At 40.3% G+C, this 22,451-nt stretch overlaps 1 protein-coding gene across 2 annotated transcripts in view; it reads left to right on the top strand.

Moving 5' to 3' along the window:
- The window catches only part of SNX6 (sorting nexin 6), a 31,138-nt gene extending 8,969 nt beyond the window's left edge, over positions 1-22,169 (top strand). For both annotated transcript variants that reach the window (XM_064148710.1, XM_064148705.1), the window contains exons 6-14: positions 1,341-1,464; positions 3,299-3,394; positions 7,344-7,449; positions 9,782-9,857; positions 11,081-11,120; positions 13,796-13,882; positions 14,786-14,945; positions 16,794-16,879; positions 20,309-22,169. In XM_064148710.1, the coding sequence (XP_064004780.1) occupies positions 1,341-1,464; positions 3,299-3,394; positions 7,344-7,449; positions 9,782-9,857; positions 11,081-11,120; positions 13,796-13,882; positions 14,786-14,945; positions 16,794-16,879; positions 20,309-20,362 (829 nt within the window). In that variant the 3' untranslated portion in view covers positions 20,363-22,169. The remainder of the gene's footprint in view (positions 1-1,340; positions 1,465-3,298; positions 3,395-7,343; positions 7,450-9,781; positions 9,858-11,080; positions 11,121-13,795; positions 13,883-14,785; positions 14,946-16,793; positions 16,880-20,308) is intronic.
- Positions 22,170-22,451: the final 282 nt, after the last annotated feature.

The raw sequence follows: 22,451 nt of genomic DNA, 5'->3' as shown, positions 1-22,451 counted from the left end.
GTTACACAGTGAAGTTTCGCCTTGCTTCATCCACTTTCCTTACCATGCATTCACTTCTTTGGTCTTTTTCCTGTCATTGGTTTCAGTTTTCAAGTGTATATTTACGCTGCTTCTAGACTGCTTCTATCAAGAGCTCTGAATTGGCAAGAAAAGTACATAGAACTCTTAGAACTGCTGCTTTCTCTTCGAACTTCAGCTGCTGTGAGCAAATATCTTAAAAAGCTCTGTATTAATGTTATGTACAACATGACTTATAGCAGAGTAGATATACACTTCATGTGCAGAAAACTGGAAATTAGCAAAACACTATAGATTTTAAAGAATCTGTGGTTTTCCAGCGGCCCTGATCATGATTCTCTTGTGGTCTGGTTAGGGGTTGGATAACACAGAAAACTTTGGGTTTCTTCTACTGCCACCTCCATCCTCTGCATCCTCCTTTTTTGTCTTCACTGAATGACTACTACTCTCACTGAGATCAAACATCTCCCAACACTGACCCTGCCGGTTTGCTGGTATGTAAATCTTAACCTCCTTGCACATAGTGGAAGCAAAAGTGTTGACTATCATTTCACCTCAGAGTGGGGAAAAGAGCCCCTCCCTCATTTCCAGACAAGTTACAACTTGCTAATTGAATTTGCAAAGCAAAATGAATTCTAATAAACTTACCTTGGTAAGAATGCCTTCAAGTCACAAATCAGTAACTGCTTTAAAGTTGGCTGAACTGGACAGCTATGCAGTTGCCACAGTTAAACAATTTTTTTTTATTCTACCTACCAAATGCAGCACTGAATTTCACTTTTAGAACCACTATGAAGCAAGACATCCACGTAAGCTTTGACTCAAAAAGGCTAGATGCTTTAACATGGAATAAAAAGACTGCTATCTAAAAAATCTTACAAAGCTACATGAATGTTTAAATAAGTAAGGAGGGTGCAAATAGGCAAGGGGATGGAGATGGGGAGGAAGGAATTTACACATCAGCTACATGGTACCTAGTGTAGTCTATCTCAATTTCTTGATGTTTAGGAAGTTGGGGAAAGGAAATTGAAGACACTTTCAGCAAATCAGTTTGTGTTAGCTAGCCTTAAAAATTAGAAGGTAATTGTTGAGTCTTCATTAAAAATCTCTCTGTAATATGTTAGGGCTTCAAATTTCCTTGTAGAATTAACATTACATTATTTATGTAGGCATATATGAAATATTGGAGTCACGACCTCTTCTGTATCAGCTTATAATTTTATATCTTTACTGAGGATCTCTTAAATCTGCTCACTAGGCTTATCTCAAGCTTAATTGCTTCCTGCAAAATTTTTATGTCTGTCTTGTTTTTTTGTTTTCAGTGAGTATTTGGCAATATTCAAGAAGACAGTTGCAATGCATGAAGTGTTTTTGTGTCGCGTGGCAGCACATCCTATTTTGAGAAAGGATTTAAATTTCCATGTGTTCTTGGAATATAATCAGGATGTGAGTATTGAAAACTGAATTGCTGGCAAGAGAAATCAAGATGTACTTTTATGGAAGGGTGGAAAATTGATTAAGAGGGCTTTACCTCCTGAAGCAAATGGCATCAATTCCTTCATACCAGGCATATTTGTATTTTAAAAGTTAGGAAAATGAATTCTTACAGACTAAATGAATTTCCACCACCTGGGGAAAAAAGCATTAATGGCAATCCAATATGTTTTGGATTATGAAGATTAGCTTTTGGTGATGACTTCATTTGAGGTTACACTTGTCCGCTCTTTGGGGTGGTTTGTTTGTTTTGTTTTGGGTTTTTTTTTGTGGAGAAGAATGATGTAACAAAGATGAAATGCTAATTTCTAGGTTCTGGAACCGTGATCTAAATTCTGTTGCTAAGAACCTAGAGAGGTTTTCTAATTAAATATTCTCATAACTAAAGCCTTCTTGTTAGTAATGTAAGTGCAAATTTAGGGTTTTTTTTTTTGATACTGGCCTGATGTGGCTATCTGCTTGTTACATACTGAGTTGCTATCTACTTTTGAGTTGGTGGAGAGTACTTTCTGGATTCGTAATAACTCTCTGGTGTTGTAACCTTAGGCTTTCATTTTAGAGGCCAGGCTTTAGGCCTGTCCTTATTTCAAAGAGCAAAACCTTAGCAGCACTGGGTTGTTTTTGTCTTTTGCTTTGTTTTCGTGGGGACCTTGAGTTTGTTATTGCATCAGTTGGTCATGGGATGTTTTTCACATGTTTTTGATTGATTATTGGAACATAATGTTTTTGTCACAAGTTGTTTTCAAACTCTTACTTTGCCTCTTAATCAATACAGAAGATAGATAAGAAAGGATGTTTATAGAACATTTTATGTGTTGGTGACTAAAGCGGATGGGAAAAACATCAAAGTGCCTATAGTGCATGAAAAGGTAATATGAGAAGGGGGTATGGAGACCCTTGAATGATTTATGCAGGCACAAATACCCAAATACTTCACCGAATCATGCCCCATGAATATATAATAGACAGGAGGCATAATTACATTAGATAGGCTTGACTTCATAAGAGTTTATGTATAAATAACTATGGGAAGTTTTCACCAGTGCTCACAGGTTTTGAACAACCCTCCATGCCCCCAGCACTGAATGGAGAAATGCTGCTTTGTATGCACAGTGATCTAATGAGTTATTCAAACTGAGAATCAGTGTTGAAGTTGGTGGTTGCTTGTGTTCTGCAAACAGCTTTTAGTTGCTTTTAAAAAATGGGGGAGTTAGGCTTGAGTGTTGAAGACAGCATTACAAATATTGGCTTGGCTGAGTCTGTTGCAGAAGATCCTGTTGCTGCTTGATGCAGAAATGCTTGCTGATACAGGAACTCAGTTTACTTAAATGGTGGACAGGAAAAGTGTGAGGAGGCTGGAACCATGATTATCCTGATTGCTTCTGTAGTTTCTGATAGTGAAAAGATTTGCCATTCTACACTTAAAAAAAGCAAACTATGATTATATTAGGTTAACTCAACAACTATACTGAGTGTGATAAATACTGTATTATTGATAAATGAAATGTACACCTTGTCTATTTGGTAATTAGGTGCTAGAATGTTGATTTCCCCCAGAATAGTATTTTAGATCATAAAGAACAGTCTAGGAAGTGAAGTAGTTTGTCATTGTGGGTTCATGGTTCCTTACCCCCATTAGTGCAAAGTAAAAGACTAACCAGACAGCAAGAAAAATGGTTTAGGAGTAGCAAGCTGTGCTATGTAATTCTGTTTTTAAAAAATATATTTCAAAGCTTTTATTGCCTCCAGAAAATGAACTCACTTGATAAATGAATTTGTTTTTCAGCTTAGCGTTCGTGGAAAAAATAAGAAAGAGAAACTCGAAGACTTCTTTAAAAACATGGTTAAATCAGCAGATGGTGTCATTGTTTCAGGAGTAAAGGTGAATATTGCTGAACATATCAAGATTTTAAACTGTATTAACATTGTTGTCCTCCTTTTAATGAAGCACAGATTTACAAAAAAAGGTTTTTTTTTAAAACTGTCTCTAACTTTAGAACTGTAGTCAGAGCATGGGAGGGAACCTGTTGCTCTGGAATCAAGATAACTGGGATTGATCTGATTGCTTCTGAGAAAGTAGGCCTATAGTATTCTTCCTTCTGTTTTAGGAAATGAAGCAATTTTAAAATCCATAGATAATTGATAATCTGTTTTCTGCTCAGGCATATCAGTTTATATAGTGGGAAGCCACACTAGTTTTGGCAGCTGCTTGGAAGTTACTAATGCAATGTGAATTTTACCAGCCTTGTAACATCCTTCCACTGTTTGAGAGCTATGCAGTACAAGTGATACTGTTTTTTTCCAGTAGATGCAAGGATGTAACTGAGATTAAAAAAAAATGAAAATTCAGTTTTGTTTTGACTTTTCCAAAAGTTGAAAGATTTGCTTTGTAACAAACAGACATTCTGCAGAAGGTGATTTTGATCTCATTTGAAGTCAAAACAATCAGCACTTTTCAAAGGCAGATTGTCCAAAGTTCTCATTACAGGGTATTCCTTGGTATTGAGCATTTCTGCTGTTATAGAGAGGTTTTTAAAGTGATCATAAACCAAATAAATTGTGATATGGACAATAGAAAAATTATCTACATTTCCCACCTTGAAAGATCAGCATTCCTGAGCTGTCAGTTCATACTGTCTTTGCTGTGACTGCAGAGTCAGTACAACCAGGTGTCTGTCTTCCATTTCCCCCTTGCCCTTTTTCTAGGTATTATGTTTTTCTGTCACCATAGTGGTAGTTAGTACCTAAATGATTTCCTGCACTTCAAGTTTAGTTATCTATACCTTTTAATACCTTTGTGTTATAAATCTTAATCAAACTTAAGATCATGCTAAGATAAGTGAAGAAAGGTTGTGAAGGGATTCACTTGTGAGAAGAACAGAGGGACCAGTATGTTGGGCAAACCCCTCTCATAGGGAGGTGTGCTGCCTGCCTGGAGCCTGGCTTAGGGATGTTGCTAGGAAAATTCCTAGCCTGGTGCACTCTACAGACTATTGCCCATTATTGATCTTCCATGTAGGAAGAGAAGAAATAATGACTGTTAGTCTCAGGACAATTAAAAAAGACTTCAGGGCCTTGAGACAAGTGGTACAAGACTCGGGTGCACAAATAATCTTCTCTTCTACTATTCCAACCGATGGCAGAGACATTGGATTAAGCAGCTGCATACAGTCTTTAATACATGGCTCTGTGGATGGTGTCACCACAATCAGTTTGGGCTCTTTGATGATGTACGATCTATACAGCACCAGAGTTGTTGACACCAAACAGGAGACACCTCTCTCGAAGGGAGAAGAGGGTCTTTGTGGAGCAGATTGCAGGGCTAGTTGACAGGGCTTTAAATGGGATGTGAAGGGGCAGGCGGATAAAGTCATCAGGCTTCCATGTGACACGATGTGGGAGGACACACCAGTGTGGGAGCAGTGGGGGACTAGTAAGGGCTCAACCTGCTGCCCAGAAGCATGCTGGGGACAAAATAATGCAGTCAAAATCTTGCAGAGATGAGCCAGATCCCGTTCAGGTGGTAGCTGCCAACAGGAAAACATCACATGGTAGTGATGGCATGAAGGGTAGAGAGAGGTTCATAGCTACAGAGGTGCCTGAGCATGGACAGGTGAGATCTGCCCCTAGGATTGGAGTATAGACTGAGAAAAGAGTTCCCCAAGATCAGGAAAAATCAGTCAGTGAGTCAGCTTCAGTAAAGGCACAACTGAAATGCCTCCACTAACACAAAGAACATGGGCAACAAACAGGAAGAATTGCAAATATGTGGAAGCCTACAGGGTTATGATGTCATTGGCATCACTGAGACATGGTGAGATGGATCTCACAATTGGTGCTTGGGGGTAGATGGTTATAGACTCTTCAGGAGGGACAGGCAGGGGAGAAGGGGAGGGGTTGTTGCCCTCTACATCAATGAGAAGCTAGAGTCCATGGAGCTCCACCTGGGGATGTGCAATGCAAAACAGACAGCTTATGGGTAAAGGTTAAAGGGAAGGCAGGGAAAGGTGACATCAAAGTAGGAGTTTGCTACAGACCTCCTGATCAGAAAGGTGAAGCAGATGAGGCCCTTTACAAACAAATAGAAGCTTCATAATCACAGGCCCTGGTCCTCATGGGAGACTTCAGCCACTCTGACATCTGTTGGAAGGACAACACAGCAGAGCACCAGCAATCTAAGAGGTTCCTGCAGTGCGTTGATGATAACTTCCTCGTCCAAGTGGTAGAGGAACCCACAAGAAAAGGTGCTATGCTGGACCTCATCCTCACTAACAAGGAGGGGCTAGTGAGTGAAGCTGAAGGGTAGCCTTGGCTGCAGTGACCATCAAATGGTAGAGTTTAAGATACTCAAAGCATCAAAGAGGGTGCATAGCAAACTCACTGCTCAGGACTTCAGAAGAGCAGATTTCAGCCTCTTCAGGGGCCTCCTTGGCAGTGCCATGGGAAAAAACTCTGGAAGGAAAGGGGCCCCAGGAAAGCTGGTCAGTGTTCAAGGATCACTTACTCCAGGCCCAGGAGCAGTGCATCCCAAAAAAGAGGAAGGCAGTTAAGAACATGAGGAGGCCTGCATGGATGAAGAAAGAGCTTCTGGACACACTTAGATGCAAGAAGAAAGCCTACAGAGAGTGGAAGCAGGGACAGGGAACCTGTGACGAATACAAAGAAATTGTTTGTGCAACCAGAGCTCAGGTTAGGAAAGCTAAAGGCCAGCTGGAATTGAATCTGGCTGGGGACATTAAAGGGAACAAGAAGAACTTCTTCAAGTATATTAGTGAGAAAAGGAGGGCTAGGGAGAATGTGGGACCCTTCCAGAAGGGAAAAGAAGAGCTGGTGACAAAGGACATGGATAAGGCTGAGGTGCTCAATGACTTCTTTGTCTCAGTCTTCAATGGCAAGGGCCCCAAGCACAATGTGCCCTCTGGGACTTGGAAAAGTAAAGACCGGGAGAAGGAAGATCTGCCCACTATAATCGAAGATCATGTTTGTGAGCACCTAAGGAATCTGAATGTGCTCAAGTCCATGGGGCCTGGCAAGATCCACGCACAGGTCCTGAGGGAACTGGCAGATGAAGTTGCTAAGCCACTGTCCATCATATTTGAAAGGTCATGGCAGACTGGTGAAGTTCCTGTTGACTGGAAAAGGGCAAACATGGCCAGCAGGACAAGGGAGGTATTTCTCCCCTTTTGCTCTCGTCCAACACCACCTAGAGTACTGTTCTGGAGCCCCCAGCACAAAAAAGAGCAAGTTCAGAGGAGGGCTACAAAGATGATCAGAGGGCTGAAGCCTCTCTGCTGTGAGGACAGGCTACAAGAGTTGGGGCTTTTCAGCCTGGAGAAGAGAAGGCTTTAAGGAGACCATATAGTGACCTTCCAGTATCTGAAGGGGACCTACAGGAAGGCTGGGGAGGGACTATTTGGAAGGTCCTGTAATGGCAGGGCAAGGGTTAATGGGTTTAAACTGGAAGAGAAGAGATTCAAACTAGATGTGAGGAAAGGGTTCTTTACAGTGAGGGTAGTGAGACACTGGACCAGGTTGCCCAGGGAGGTGGATGCTCCCTCCCCTGGAGGTGTTCAAGGCTAGATTGGATGAGGCCTTGAGTGACCTGTGCTAGTGGGACGACTCCCTGTCTATGGCAGGGGCTTGGAACTGGGTCATCCTTGAGGCCTCTTCCAACCAAAACCGTTCTATCAGTCAGTTTACTTAAGTTGTGTTTTAGACAATAGGACCGTTGCATTTCGTGTCACAGCAGCAGCAGTACATGCAAATTTTCTCTTCTGTCACTGTTCAGTGAGTGAAATCCTGTTTTTTAAATTGTGCTTGTGTTTTTGTAGGATGTGGATGACTTCTTTGAACATGAGAGAACATTCCTCGTAGAATACCACAACCGAGTCAAAGATGCTTCTGCCAAATCTGATAAAATGACAAGATCACATAAAAGTGAGTTCATTATCCAGGGTGGAAATAGTACTAGCATTTAAAGCAGACACAAGTGGTTTCTGGGGGGGCAGTAACTTTTAGTTTTCTTTTTGCATGCAAAGAGTAAATTGTTTTCTTTAATTGTAGTCTTTGAACGGTCTAAATAATGTCAATCAGACTTTTGAAGGTTAGCCTGTGCTATAACAGACTAGATAAAAGAAGAACAGCCTAATGCAACACTGAAGACAGCTGTTCATGCTATCCCTTTGAAGAGAAACACTTTCTGTAATAATATTTTTTTGAGGTCTGCTTCTTAGTCTTTAAAGTGTAAATATGGTTAATATAGTTGGATATGTGATTTTACATCTAATGAAGTTTCTCTTATTTGGATGAACTTTCATTCATCAGTGCAATTTTTTGGCATGCTAGAGCTTTTGTTACCTTGCTGATCAGCAAGTTCCTACTTGGGCTATTAGTTCTAGACTGGCAAGTCAGGTTTCCATTTTTCAGCCTTTCAGAGTGGAGACTGGAATGTGTACAGTCAGTGGCTTGATTTGCAGGACTCTCTGCTACTGAGGTCAGATTTTCATTTTGCTCTTGATTTCTCTTCCTGAGCTGAATGCTAGCTAACGTGACATCTGGGACAACTGGACACCAGTGCAGTTTCTTTTTTTCTTAAAATGGGAAATATTTTGTTTAATTTTAAACTTGAGGACTACTGTGTTTAAAGAAGCAAAGAAAAAACCCTACCTCTCTTACCTTTAAGTTTTTGTGTCAAGATAAAGAAAAACTGAACTGTGCAATTCTGTCTACTTTCTTGATGTTTGTGTCTCATTCACAGATTCTGTCTTTGCTACCTATAGGCCACAAACCCTTTTGAATCTCCCCATTTTTAAGGACTGTAAAGTAGATACTGAATGAGACATTAAACAATTTACTGAGCTCTTCAGCTGCTTCTTTTGCGATTACATGGGGACGGAGTCTATTTTAGCTTCAGTGTCTGTGCTAAGGAAACAGGAGAGTCAATCATCACTTAATGAAGTACTAAAGGACCCTGTGTCTTCATTCACTTCCCACCTGAGGTGGTTTCTGGTATTTTGCTTTCCTAAAATGAAACTTGAACTTCATTCATGTTAGTAACGTGCTAAACTTTAGGCAGTGAGAGAGCTTTTTTATATTTGGCTATAGAAACAGGGAAACTGTTAGAAATTAGGTTATAGAAGATCTGGTGGGAGACAGTTGGTCAAACTCCAGACAATGCTTCACTGGTTTTCAGACTGGAATTGCCTAGGATGTGTATTGACAACTGTTAGCAAACTCTGAATTGGAACAAACAGCACTTCTTGAAATTCTGGCTAGAGGAGTAGAGCAATGATCTGGGAAGCTTGTTTTGGAAATGGGCAATCTATAGTTTATGGATAACTTATGATGGACAGAGTGTCAGGACTTGAAAAGATACTGACTTAACTGTTTCCAGCAGAAAGTTTTTTAAACGAGGAACAGAAAGGAGGTTAATGTCTTCCCAATACCTCTGTAACCAACTGCACTGATTCCCTTGGGATGTATGAAATAATGAATTGGGTGGAAAGTGACCCACTCAGTCTGTTAAAACAAGGTTGTGTTATTTAAAAAAACAAAGCCAAACTAAAAATTCTGCTTGAATTATAAACTTCAGAAGTCTCTTTTTCTGTTCGTTGCTTGGATCCATTAGCATTTTCATAATCCTCTTGAGTTTATACTAAAAACAAACGTGCAAATATTTGATCTTTATCATTAATATCATAGCAGCACCTCACTAGTTGAACTCTACATCTTTACAAACTTTGCTTTTAATTTAACTGTTCAAAATGCTTTAACACCAGTGATATTTCAACCAGTGAGTGCATGTTGAAAAGGAGAGGGCTTCCTAAAAATTAGGTGTGCACCAGAAAAGGTCTTGTGCACATAGTACTGTGTTTCCGTAGATTGAAGCTTGTATTCAGTTTACTGCTCTCAAACACAGACTAGGATTTTTAAAATACTTTTTTCAAATACCTTTAAACTTCAGATTTAAATTCAGACATTAGCCATTGAGTCTGTACATCTTCCACCGAAACAAAACCTAACAAAAGAGCACAGTAAATTTACCCAGCAGTTGCTAATTGTGTTAAACATTCCTAGACAAATTGTGGTTTGGTGAGAGCACCACTTTTATGTGAAGTTTTCCTTCATAAGTCACAGGATTGAAATCTTATTTCTGGTTTTGTGTTAAATTATGTTCTTTTCAGAAAAACACTTACTCTTGAAGAGAACCTCAAATTTTTGGAAAGAAGAGGATTAAAATAGTAAAACAAGTGCTTGTTTCTTTTTCTAGATGTGGCGGATGACTACAATAGAATTGGTTCTTCATTATATGCATTAGGAACGCAGGACTCCACAGATATATGCAAGTAAGATATTGTTAATAACTTAAGGGTAAACTAAGTAGCACTCTTAATGAGGACCTCTCAAGATCATAGATCTCTTGTTATGAGAAAACCAGAGCTTATTATATCACATGAAGTGAGTTTCTTCTTTGGTATTTAATGCATGCAATAGGCTTATTTAATATTTTGCTCTGATATTTGCTTGGAAAAAAAGTGCTGCTTTCTGCAGCTTGTACAGAATTACACAATAGAGTAAGGAAAAAAAATCCAACTCTTGCACCATTTTTTTAAAAAGTGTTTTAATTGTTCTGATGTGCAACAAGAACAAGTCTCAGACTGAGTGTACTGATTTTTGTGAGTGTTCCCTCTACCAATATCTTGAAAGATAGTTTTGCTGTTCTGGCAATTTTACTGCCCTTAGGAAATGGAGGAATCTACAGAGGTCTCTAAACCCTTGAAAATAGGAAAAGGTCTCTAACATACAGATGTTTGTCCTTTAGTCTTCCAGTGATTTGTCTGATAAACTCTGTGTTTGAAAGCAAAATGTAGTTAACTAGCTTATTGGTGTTGATGCTTATGAACATGTACACTTAGTGTGATGATGTGTAAGAGATGAGGATGAAAGTTAACTTACTAACTTACCTGGTCATAGCTTACATATTGATTACTTTGATTATATTGTTGAGATTTGAGGTAGTCTCTTTCACATCTGTCAGGAATCATGTCTGTCTTCTGTCAGAATAGCACAATTTCACTTGAATTCAGTCTGCTGTTACACTGCATCGCTGTATTGTCTCCTGTGAAGAAAATGTGGCATGTTGTTGTTCAGCCTCCCTAAATTCCAAGTAGGGCACGTGTCATGTTTACTGTGTGGAAAAAAAAAAAGGTGCATTCAAATTTGAGTGAAGGACACTTGATAATAGCATAGGACTGTGAAACAGGTGGTGGTGTTTGGAGTTTTAATTCACAGAAGCATAAATAATCCATGAAAAGCTGTGCAATTATTCTTTAGTAAAACCATCTATTTGTTATGCTTTATTTATCCCTTATCTTTTCTTAAGTTGCACAATTCCCAGATGTTTGAAGTGCTTTAATTTGAAACTATTACATCCTCTAAGTTCTGTGAATTACAATTCTAAGCAGTGCTTTTAAGGCCTTTGTACCAGACACAGATTATATTTTGGGCTCTAGAAACTAACCAGACTGTTCAAATGTAATTTTTAATAGAAGCTGTTTCCTTTGTGCAGGTTTTTTCTGAAGGTATCAGAGTTATTTGACAAAACAAGGGTATGTACTATGAAACCTTTTAAAATATATTCTTTGTGTGCATCCTGGAAGTGGCTGGACTTCCTTGTGTCAATTAGACATTGATATGTGGATGTTTTATGCATGCTTCTGTATGAATCATATAAACAAGGTGTGGTAGGGGATTGCCAAATTCAAGCACAAAAAGGAAGCCTGTAGAGGGTGGAAGCAAGGACAAGTATCCAGGGGTAAACCCTGAAAAATTACCCAAGCAGTTCATCTGAGGAACCTGAAGGTGCACAAATGCATAGGACCTCATAAGCTGCATCTATGGGTCCTGAGGGAACCAGTGTATGAACTGGTGAAGCCACTCTCCCTCATATTTGGGAAGTTGTGGCAGTCTGGTGAAGTTGCTGCTGAGTGGAAAAGGAGAAGTGTAACCCCCATTTTTAAAAATGCCAGTCAGTCTCACTGTCATGCACAGCAAGATCATGGAGTGGATCCTCCTGGAAACTGCTAAAGCATATGAAAACTAAGGTGAATTGCAACAGCCAACAAGACTTGAGAAGAGCAACTTTTGCCTGACTGATTTGGTGTCTGCTTTTGACAGGGTTACAGTGTTGATGGATAAGGAAAGAGCAACTGATGTCATCTACTTGTACTTGATTTGACACTATCCTGCAATACATTCTTGTCTCTAAATTGGAGAGACATGGATTTGATGAAGGCACCATGCAGTGGATAAGGAATTGGCTTAGTGGCTGTACTTAAAGAGTTGTGGTCAGTGGCTTATGTCCAAGTAGAGACCAGTAATGAGTGACATTCTTCAGGGGTTGGTATTGCGACTGGCTCTATTTCACATCTTTGTCGGTGGCATGGACAGTAGGATTGAGGCACCCTCAGCAAGTTTGCTAATGACACCAAGCTATGTGGCATAGTTGGCACACTGAGGGAAGGAAAGCTGTCCAGAGGGTCTTTGAGAAGTACAAACCCCATGAAATTCAGCAAGGTCCTGCACCTGGGTCAAGACAGTATGAAGCAGAAGGACAGGCTGTGTGGAGAATGTATTGATAGCAACTCTGAGAAGGATTTGGGAGTGTTGGTTGATGAAAAGCTCAACATGACTTGTCAGCATATGTTTACAGCCCAGAAAGTCAGCTATACCCTGGGCAGTATGAAAAGAAATGTGGCTAGCAGGCCCAGGAATGTGATTCACCTCCTCTACTCTTCTTTTGTGAAATGCCACTTCAAGTACTGTGTTGAGTTCTGAGGCCCACAATCTAAGAAGGACATGGACTTGTTGGAGCAAGTCCAGACAAGGGCTATGAAGATAACGAGGGGGACTGTAGCACCTCTTCTATAAAGGCAGGCTGAGAAACTTGAGAATATCAGCCTGGGGAAGAAAAGGCTCCAGGGAGACCTCATAGCAGGCTTCCAGTATCTAAAGGAGGGCTACAAGAAGGCTGCAGAGGAAGTTTTTCCAAGGAAATGCAGTGGCAGGATGAGGGGTAATGACTTTAAAGTGAAATAGGGTAGATTCAGATTAGATGTAAGCAAGAAATTCTGCGCTGTGAAGGGTGTTGAGGCACTAGAACAGATTGTCCAGAGAGGTTATGGATGCCCCATCTCTGGAAGTGTTCAAGGCCAGGTTGAATGGGGTCCTTGAGCAACCTGATCTAATGGAAGGTGACCCTATGGCAAGGGGCTTGTAACTAGAAGATCTGTAAGGGCCTTTCCAACACAAACCATTGGATGATTCTGTGAAAAAGAGTAAAACTTCACTCATCTGTTTTGGGAAATGATTCTTAGGAGTCTTCAGTCTGCCAAACATTTCTAGGCAGTCTTCCTGCCTTCTGTGTAAGGCACTGATAAAGCTGCTGTCACTCTAAAATACTTAGAGGCCTTCCTTTGTGGGATGAGGAAATGTAAATCTTAATCCAAAAACGGTGGTCATGCTCTTTGTTAGGGTTTTTTTGTTTGTTTGTTTTTTCCCTGGAGCTAAGATCTGTTTCTGCAGTTACTTGACTCAGAAATGCTATTGCTGATGCTCTTAACCAGATTTTAAAAGATCTTGTTTGCCTTGGTAGAGCAGAAGATGCTTGCTTTGTATTGGAAAAACTTTCATATGCAAAATGTGTGCATTTCCTGAACACAGTTGTATCTGTGTGAATACATACTGCAAAGAAAATGAAGTTAATGAGACTTGACCTAAAATGTTGCCTTTTTAAAATTAAGATTTAACCCACTGTGTTTCTAAATACACATAAATATCTATTTCAAATAAAAGCAGATAAGTGTATGGGTCTCTTGGATCATTTAATACATGCAGGTACACAGCTAGTCTGCAGAGATGCCTTAAAAACTGTTTTTTCTTTGATCTCAAAGTCAAGACAAAACACATATGGCTCTTTGTAGTAGATCAGATTTTTACTTCTCTGCTGTTTTTCTAGTCTGTGATTGAAACTGAGAAGGCATCTTTTAAAATAGAAAGCTTATTGCTTGCTGACGCAGTAGGTTATTGCTTACATGTGAATGGAAAATCCTAATAGTGCTTCTCATGGTGCAGCTTTAAATATTCTGTAACAAATGAAATGATTTTGAAAAAGACAGTCTGTTATGTTCTGTTGTATATTTTATCTTGCCTTTACATCGTACAAGTGAATGCCCAAAGTGTAATTTTTTTTTCTAATTGATGCTTTTGCTTACTGTTTCTCCAGAAAATAGAGGCCCGGGTATCTGCTGATGAAGATCTTAAACTTTCTGATCTTCTGAAATATTACCTAAGGGAATCTCAAGCTGCTAAGGTGAATTTATGATTTTTTTTTGAGTATTTTTTAAGAGAAAAAAAAAAAAGAAAGGAGAGAATAAAGGATCATCTTGAGAAATATGCCATAGATAGGTTAAAATGCTGCCAGCTCTAGTCTGCAATTTCTCCCTTAACTGCAAAATCTGGATCTCTGTTGTAGGTAACAGTGCAGTTGCTGATTGTGGGACTGACTTACTGAACCACTTCTTGAGGCCAAATTGTGCACTGTAACTAAAACCAGTGGAAGAGTTGTTGCTAAATGGTTCATGTCTCTGCTGCTCGTAGACTGCAAGCAATTCTGGTTTTTTAAGTGTTAAAATTGAATGCTCTGGCTGGTCTGCGATGTAAAAACATATAGGCCAGATTTAGTGTTTTATACCTATGAACATCTCATTCTAGTGTTGTCACTCTAGTGTTGTTTGATGTAATATGATAGAAGGAGGAAGCACATGACAGAAAATGTCCATGGGCAGAAGATAACAACACAAAAAATGCTACCTGTTTCTTGGAGTCTGTGTGTATTTCAAATAGATAATATAAACACACTTTGTTGCTAATCTTAGAAGCTGTGAAATTTTCCATGATTGCCTCTTCTTTGTTTTTTTGGTGGTTGTTCGTTGGTTGTTTTTGGAGTATCATCTAAGCCATCTCTTGCTAGCCTCTGTCAGACAAGATGCAGACCAGACTATTAAATTTTGCATCTGATCCGGTATGGATGTTCCTGTGACTTGCAGAATGAAGTAAAGTGAATGCAAATAACTTAGTATGAATTGAAAGACAACAACAGCAAAAAAATCGGAGTTATTTCTCTCACTGTCTCTTTCTTGCTTGATATATACTAAAATTCTTGGGTAAATCTTTGTAAACACCATACCTATTTTATACTTTCTTTTCTTTATAGGATCTCCTATATAGAAGGTCTAGGTCACTAGTGGATTATGAAAATGCTAATAAGGCATTGGATAAAGCAAGAGCAAAGAACAAAGATGTGTTGCAAGCTGAAACTACTCAGCAAATATGCTGTCAGAAATTTGAGAAGATTTCTGAATCAGCAAAACAAGGTATTTGGGTGGTCTTTGATCCTATCTTACCACTTGAAAATTAACAGATTTTAGGATGTTATTAATGAGAGTAGTTTTTGTTCTGTGTCCTAAAGAGAACTATTATCTTTTAATAAGAATTTACTTATTTTAGAAAATCCTAATGATGTTTTCCTTTGGCTCCGCTTGGATCTGTTAAACAGGGCAAAGTCCATGTGCAAATTATTTCTTAACCACTTATTTTTATGTGCACAGTATAGACCAGAAAGATGATAATTCCTAACAGTAAAGGCAAACCTAATCTTTTAAAGTACTGTTGCTATTCCCATTCTGGTTTTATACATTCTCCTGTGAAGGCAGCCGTCTGTCACAGAAATGATACTACATCAGAAAAGGAGGAGATGATGAAATCAAATCTCACTGAAATTGCTCTAGAAAGGAGCCTTATTTATATGTTGTTTTTTTAGTGCCCTGGAAACTTAGGGTTTTTTGAGGCTATGATTGTTCTGAGCTAATAGTCATCTTATTTGAGGCAGATTTGTTCAAAGTTTAAACACTGTGCTCTTCTGGTTTTATCATGTAAGGATTTGATGATTTCTGCAAGTAAGAGTGGAGAAGGCATGATGCTATTATTCACAGAGGGATATGCATAAAGCGTACTTGCTTCCTCTGTTCTTCATGCTACTTCTAGCTTAATATCTTCCCTAAAGACTTTCACATATCAGCCTTGAAAGAATAATGCATGTGGAACAAGGAATTAAGTGTTTAAAGCCATCCATATTGCAGCCTTTTTTTCAAAAGAGCTTTGCATCCACAAAAGGTTAGCTAGAGATGTGGAACTCCAGTGATAGTTTGCTTTCATCCAATAGTGTTGTAGTATCACAGTATCATCAGGGTTGGAAGAGACCTCACAGATCATCAAGTCCAACCCTTTACCACAGAGCTCAAGGCTAGACCATGGCACCAAGTGCCACGTCCAATCCTGCCTTGAACGGCGACTCCACCACCTCCCCAGGCAGCCCATTCCAGTGTCCAATGACTCTCTCAGTGAAGAACTTTCTCCTCACCTCAAACCTAAATTTCCCCTGACGTAGCTTGAGGCTGTGTTCTCTTGTTCTGGTGCTGGCCACCTGAGAGAAGAGAGCAACCTCCTCCTGGCCACAACCGCCCCTCAGGTAGTTGTAGACAGCAATAAAGTCTCCCCTGAGCCTCCTCATTTCCAGGCTAAACAATCCCAGCTCCCTCAGCCTCTCCTCGTAGGGCTTGTGCTCAAGGCCTCTCACCAGCCTCGTTGCCCTTCTCTGGACACGCTCAAGCATCTCAGTGTCCCTTCTAAACTGGGGGGCCCAGAACTGAACACAGTACTCAAGGTGTGGTCTAACCAGTGCAGAGTACAGGGGCAGAATGACCTCCCTGCTCCTGCTGACCACACCATTCCTGATGCAGGCCAGGATGCCATTGGCTCTCTTGGCCACCTGGGCACACTGCTGGCTCATGTTCAGGCGGGTATCAATCAGCAGCCCCAGATCCCTCTCTGTTTGGCTGCTCTCCAGCCACTCCGTCCCCAGCCTGTACTTTTGCATGGGGTTGTTGTGGCCAAAGTGCAGCACCCTGCACTTGGAGCTATTGAACGCCATCCTATTGGACTCTGCCCATCTGTCCAGGAGGTTAAGGTCCCGCTGCAGAGCCCTTCTGCCCTCCAACCCACCCACATCTGCCCCCATCTTGGTGTCATCTTTGACCCTGAAATGTGCTGATTAAACTTCAGGGTTTTTTTCCTGTTGCCATTTCTTATCCTTTCACCTCTTTCATACTGAAGGAAGTCTGTGAACAGTAATACTGTTAATTACCCATTTTTACTTTCTGTAGAACTGATAGACTTTAAGACAAGAAGAGTTGCAGCATTCAGAAAAAATCTGGTGGAACTAGCAGAACTGGAATTAAAGCATGCTAAGGTAATTGTGTTCCTTTCTGGCCTGTATTTAAACAGATTTTAGATATTCTATGCTTGGAAACCCCCAATGGGTACATTAGTTATGTTATGCACACTTCAGACTCAGGAAGGGGAAATTGAAGATCAGCATCATCCAAGAAGGTGATTCCCTTTATTATTCCTTGAATAATAAAGGAAAAAAAACAAAACATAGGTGAAAGATCTCCGAGGGACTGGTGTGCTTTAGATGCTTTTGGAATACTCATCTCTTTGAAGGTAATTTTTGGCTTCAGTTTTATGTTTCTGTAGCTGTTTGATATTTTATAGCTGCAGAGTTTGAATACCTGTCTATTTTTGAAAACTCATTGCACTGTTTTACTGTGAGACAGAAAGTGGTTTCTCCTGCTATCCAGATTCTGGTTGCAGCTCAAGATGTTTGAAAAAGCCAAAAAAACAGACTTTGTGTTAGATTGCTTTAAGCTGCCAGGAAGGATGACAATACATGACTCTGTCCTTTCCTTTATGTTGGCACTATTTTTTGTGCAGCTGCATATTAAGATGAAGCTAAAATTTGCTCTGAGTTTCTCTAAGCTTTATTTGCAGTCTTGTTTCACATCATCCCTTTGTGTAAAAACACACACAGCTTTGGCTGGGAATAAAAGAAAGCTGAGCTTTTAGCAGTAGTATGTATCCTAGATACACTTAAATTAGATGCCAAACTGCAGCTTTAGGTTCTGCTTGGTCTCTGACCTATACTAAACAGACTGATGGGTTTTTTTTGATATGGCCATTCTGTCTGACTATCCCTCTAGGTCATGTTTAACTTTTGTTTTACTAGTTCTGTGTTTCTTTATGGCTTCATGTAGCTGTAAGTAATGTAAGACTGAATTAAGTGGTTGGTTTTAAACAGCTGGATTTTGAGATGCTCCTTTGTTGGACTTCATGTTCAAGAAGGGAAATTTGATGGCTGGTGAAACTGCTATGGTTATAATCATATACTTAAGACATTTACAGCCTTGGCTATGCTTCTAGAGTCCTTTGACATAAAAATTGCAGCTGGGTAGCCACTTGCCTCAAGTTATAAAAAAAATACCTGACCATCTCTTTCCATAGATACTAATATATGTGCTCTTGCCTCTGGGTTTTTGTGGCAAAAAAAATTGTGTTGCATTACTAGCAACAGATGTGCTTTGGAATGGACAGAAGAAGAGAGTAAGTGAAATCCGGTGCCAAAAGATTTGCTTAAATGTCAGTAATTCTTTCTTGCCTGAAAAAGACGTTTCTGTCAGTGTGGTTCTGCCAGTAACTAATATCTGGAGCTTAGGATTTTGAGTTGGCAAGAAACACTTTTCTGAATCTGAATTGGTAGGAATTTTTTGAGCCATGCTGATGTAAGTCAAATGTCAGATGTTGCAGGCAGAAGGAGTAATGGCTCACAGCCCCTATTTTCCTTGATTTATTCCAGTTTGAGTAAGGTTGTTCTCATGAATGTTTGTACAGGTAATGAAAATAGATGATCATCTATTTGGAAAATTTCAGTAGACTGAGTGGCTGAGTCTGGAAATGGCTGCTGTATCAAAAGCATCTTGGGACCTTCTTTTGAGTGCTACATAGTGGCTTGTGAATTGCAAATGTACTTCATGCTGTTAATGGGTTGTAAAGACACGGACGAAAGATCAGTCACACTTCTGTGACACCTAACATGCATTCAGCTCACAAAGAACACTTCAGACTGAAGTATTAGGTTTGAGGACTGAAGTTATGCTTTTCATTCCTTACTTCATTACAGCTAAAAAGCAGCTGTTCAGTATCAGAGACCAATAGATTTACGTATTTTGTACACTGCAAAGCTGGACCACCAAGACCCCATGCATCTCATGTATAGTGAGCTAGTTCATGTCACAGAATTTATTAAAAGCTTTTAAATAACATGTGACTGCCCTTTGCCAGTATAGGCATAAAAAGACACAAAGCTGATGAAGATGTAACTGTCTTCTGGAGAAGGCTGAAAAGGATTTGGTGGACACAGCTGGGAATCTTCTATTTTGGAGCCTTTAATGTAGTCAATTGCCTAAGCTGGGTTGTAAGAACCTTACTGGGGGATATAATTAAGATTTCTTACCTTTTTGGGCTGAAGACTGCTGTCCTGCCTGTCTGGCAGGAGACACAGAATCACAGAATTAACCATGTTGGAAAAGACCTTCAAGTACAACCTGTCACCTAACACCTTCTAATTAACTAAAGCATGGCACAAAGAGCCTTATTCAGTCTCCTTTTAAAACACCTCCAAGGACAGAGACTCCACCACCATCCTGGACAGCCCATTCCAATGCCAGTCACTCTTTCTGTGAAGAACTTCTTAAGGTCCAGCATAAACCTGTCCTGGCACAGTTTGAGACTGTGTCCTCTTGTTCTGTCACTGGTTGCCTGAGAGAAGAGGCCAATTCCCACCTGGCCACAACCTTCTTTCAGGTAGTTGTAGAGAGCAATAAGATCTCCCCTGAGCCTCCTCCAGGCTTAACAACCCCAGCTCCCTCAGCCCCTCCCTGTAGGGCTCCCTCACCACCCTTTTTACCCTTCTCTGGACATGTTCAAGCACCTCAACATCTTTTTTTTTAATTGAGGGGCACAGAACTGGACACAGTACTCAAGGTGTGGCCTAACCAGTGCTGAGTAAAGAAGAATGATTTCCCTGGTCCTGCTGGCCACACTATTCCTGATACAGGCCAGGAGGCACTGGCCTTCTTGGCCACCTGGGCACACTACTGATATAGTAATTTGGCAGTTAAGCTGTATGGTTTTTATGGTAGGGTTAGAATGCTTTAAATAAGATATAAAACACCTTTGTGTTTGAAAAGAAGGATGAAATTCAACCTCAGAAATGAAGCTTACTTAATGTTCTGGTAATCACTTCTGTAGCTTTAAGCATGTAAAACATTCTGCTGTCTTTCAAGCAAGGCCTGCCCTTGAACAGAGCTGTGAGCTTAGATGGCTGCTATAAGGTGGAGGTACTGAGTGTTGTGAATTGGTTAACACTTCTTGGTGACTGCAGTATTCAATAGAATATTTTCATACTTCTGCTTTGAGAATTATATTCCAGTTACTTATGACTGGAAACTTGTTGCTAAGACAGGGCTTTGCAGTGAATAGTTTTTTGTGGCACAGACTAGATCTTTAGTGAGAAACTGGTGAGGAAACATGGAAAAGGTATTAAATGCCTTTTTTTTCCTAAATCTCAAATTGGCTCTGTTCAGTTCCATGACACAATGCTCCTACAGTAAAAAAACCCCAAAACTTTAAGATAAAAGTTATTTACATAAATATTTTTACATAAGCTTAATACCTGCCTGTTCTTCCTCAGTGGTCTTTTTTTTTTTTTTTTGTCATAAATATAAAACCAAACAGGGAAATGTGGTCATGATTTTGTGTTTTGTTTTTTTTTTTTTAACAGGGTAATTTACAGCTGCTGCAGAGCTGCCTGGCAGTGTTAAATGGTGACACATAAGCTACGCTCTGTCCTCCCACTAACAAGGGCTGCCCACCTCTGGATTTTGTTTTCATGACTTTAAATAGGCAATTACAGTTCCTGGAGAAAACAGTTGACAAAGTGCATATAAGCCAGCTCCTTTCAAAAGAATTAAGCCCAACACCTGAAAGTAGCTCCAGACTATATGAAGCAACAGCATACTTGTTATACATACATATTCGTGTTTATTTAATCATTATGCTTTCATTGTTCAGAAACCAATGCTCTGTTTTTGTGAAAATAGCCAATATAATTATGTTCATGTTACAAATACTATGATACGCTACCAATCTTATTTACCTTTGTAAAGTTCACCACTTCTCAAGTTCACCATTTGGAGCACACTGTTCAAATGGCCTAAGTATTACCATTAGATATTAGTATATTGTTATTATGATGGCATTGTATACATTGTCTGAGGGTTTGGTTTTTTTTTCATGTACTGATATCAAGAAACTTAAATCTTTTTTTCAATTGTGAACATTTCTTAGAAATTTTGGAGAACTTTGTGTAACCTTTATAACTATGATTTAAAAAGAAAAGCAAATGCATTAGTATGTTTGCCTTAACTTGTAGACTAATCCAATTATTGTAAAATAAACCATGAAATTGATGATTTTTCTAAAATTATGCAGACATTGTATCATCTGTAAGCTTAATATTTTCTAGTAAATCAATCAGCTTTTTCTCTATTCATCCTATAAAACCATCGAGTATTGGATTGGTCTGACACTACTCGCCCAGTAGTTTTTCACTTGCGTTCTCAGGTTTATCTGTTTGCCTATCTGTTCGTCTGTGACTTTTGTATCCAATGCACTTAAATTGTTTTGAGCTTGGTGTCTGACTTTGCAATTTCTTTGGCAGAAGTGCTTGTCAGAGAACTTTCTCGGGTTTCTTTCCAAAAGGGGAAAAGTAAAGGGAGATCAGAAAATATCTAAAACATCAGTGAAAGGTAGTAGTAGTGCCCCACTTTCATACAGATAAGAAGCTTTGCTTCGGAAAAAAAGTTAAGGCATCCCAAATAAAGGAGTGCCTGAAAAGGATCTTGTTCTGCTTGCTGGACTTAAACCTTATGAATCCAGTTTTATTTGTTGTATTGCTTTGTCTCTTCTAGTTGAACCACACAACTCTTCAAAGAGGTGCTGTTCTATTGTGCAATTTCAGGATCTCATAAAAGTAGGTTTTACTTGATTAAATTGCTCTTCACAGTAGGATTGCTGCTTTATACGGGTTTGTAGAGCTTCAGTGGAGCAGCCAGATGTTTGGTGAATGGGGTATTTGGAAACGCAGACCAGTGTAAGTCAATGCTTCTGTGATTACAGACTCCCTGTACTGCTGCAGAAGTGTGCGCGTTTGGTTTTCTCTACGAGGGTGACTTGCACAGAGCGGCATCCCTACGCTGCCGTCTGGCACACGGCAACATTTCAGAGGCAGAGGTTTCTGAGCTGAGCACGCTCTTTGCATCGTGTGTTGGGCTGCACACACATAGCCTCCCTCAGACTTTTGATTACCACTGCCCAACGGCTTGCAGCAACTTCTCTCCTGTATGTAACACGTTCCAGCAATGGCTCCTACAGTCATATTGCGCTGCTGTTCATCTTGCAGATGTAACAGCTAGAATTCCTAAGGAACTCGTCTAAAAGTAGACTACACGGCACAAAGATTGCAATGTATATACAGCTAACACCACTGTAAATATTTTAAGTAGGATGTGCGAACGGTTTTTAGGTTAGACTTGGGTGTGCGGTGTTACTAGCTCATTAAATTTTGTTCAAGCCTGTCGGTATTAGCTGTGTCTCTTAAAGCTCTAACCCCGCCGGCGGAGCTGCGAAGACCCGTGCGCGGTAAGCTGACCGCCAGGCTCGCAGCGCCGAAGGCACAGGCGGAGCCCGCGGGGCGGGGCTTTGCCCTCCCTCTCCGTGGGCCGAGCGGCGGCACGGGTCGGGAGCCCGGCGCGGAGTCCCACCGCCGCGTCCCGCGGGGCCACTGCCCTCCGTCCCTCTCCGCGCCCCGCGGGGCCGGGCCCTTGCCCTCCGTCCCTCTCCGCGTCCCGCGGGGCCACTGCCCT

The sequence above is a fragment of the Pogoniulus pusillus genome, chromosome 1 (assembly GCF_015220805.1).
Source record: "Pogoniulus pusillus isolate bPogPus1 chromosome 1, bPogPus1.pri, whole genome shotgun sequence".
Taxonomy (NCBI): domain Eukaryota; kingdom Metazoa; phylum Chordata; class Aves; order Piciformes; family Lybiidae; genus Pogoniulus; species Pogoniulus pusillus.
The sequence above is the reverse complement of the archived record's forward strand: the minus strand, read 5'-3'. Positions and strand labels throughout refer to the sequence as shown.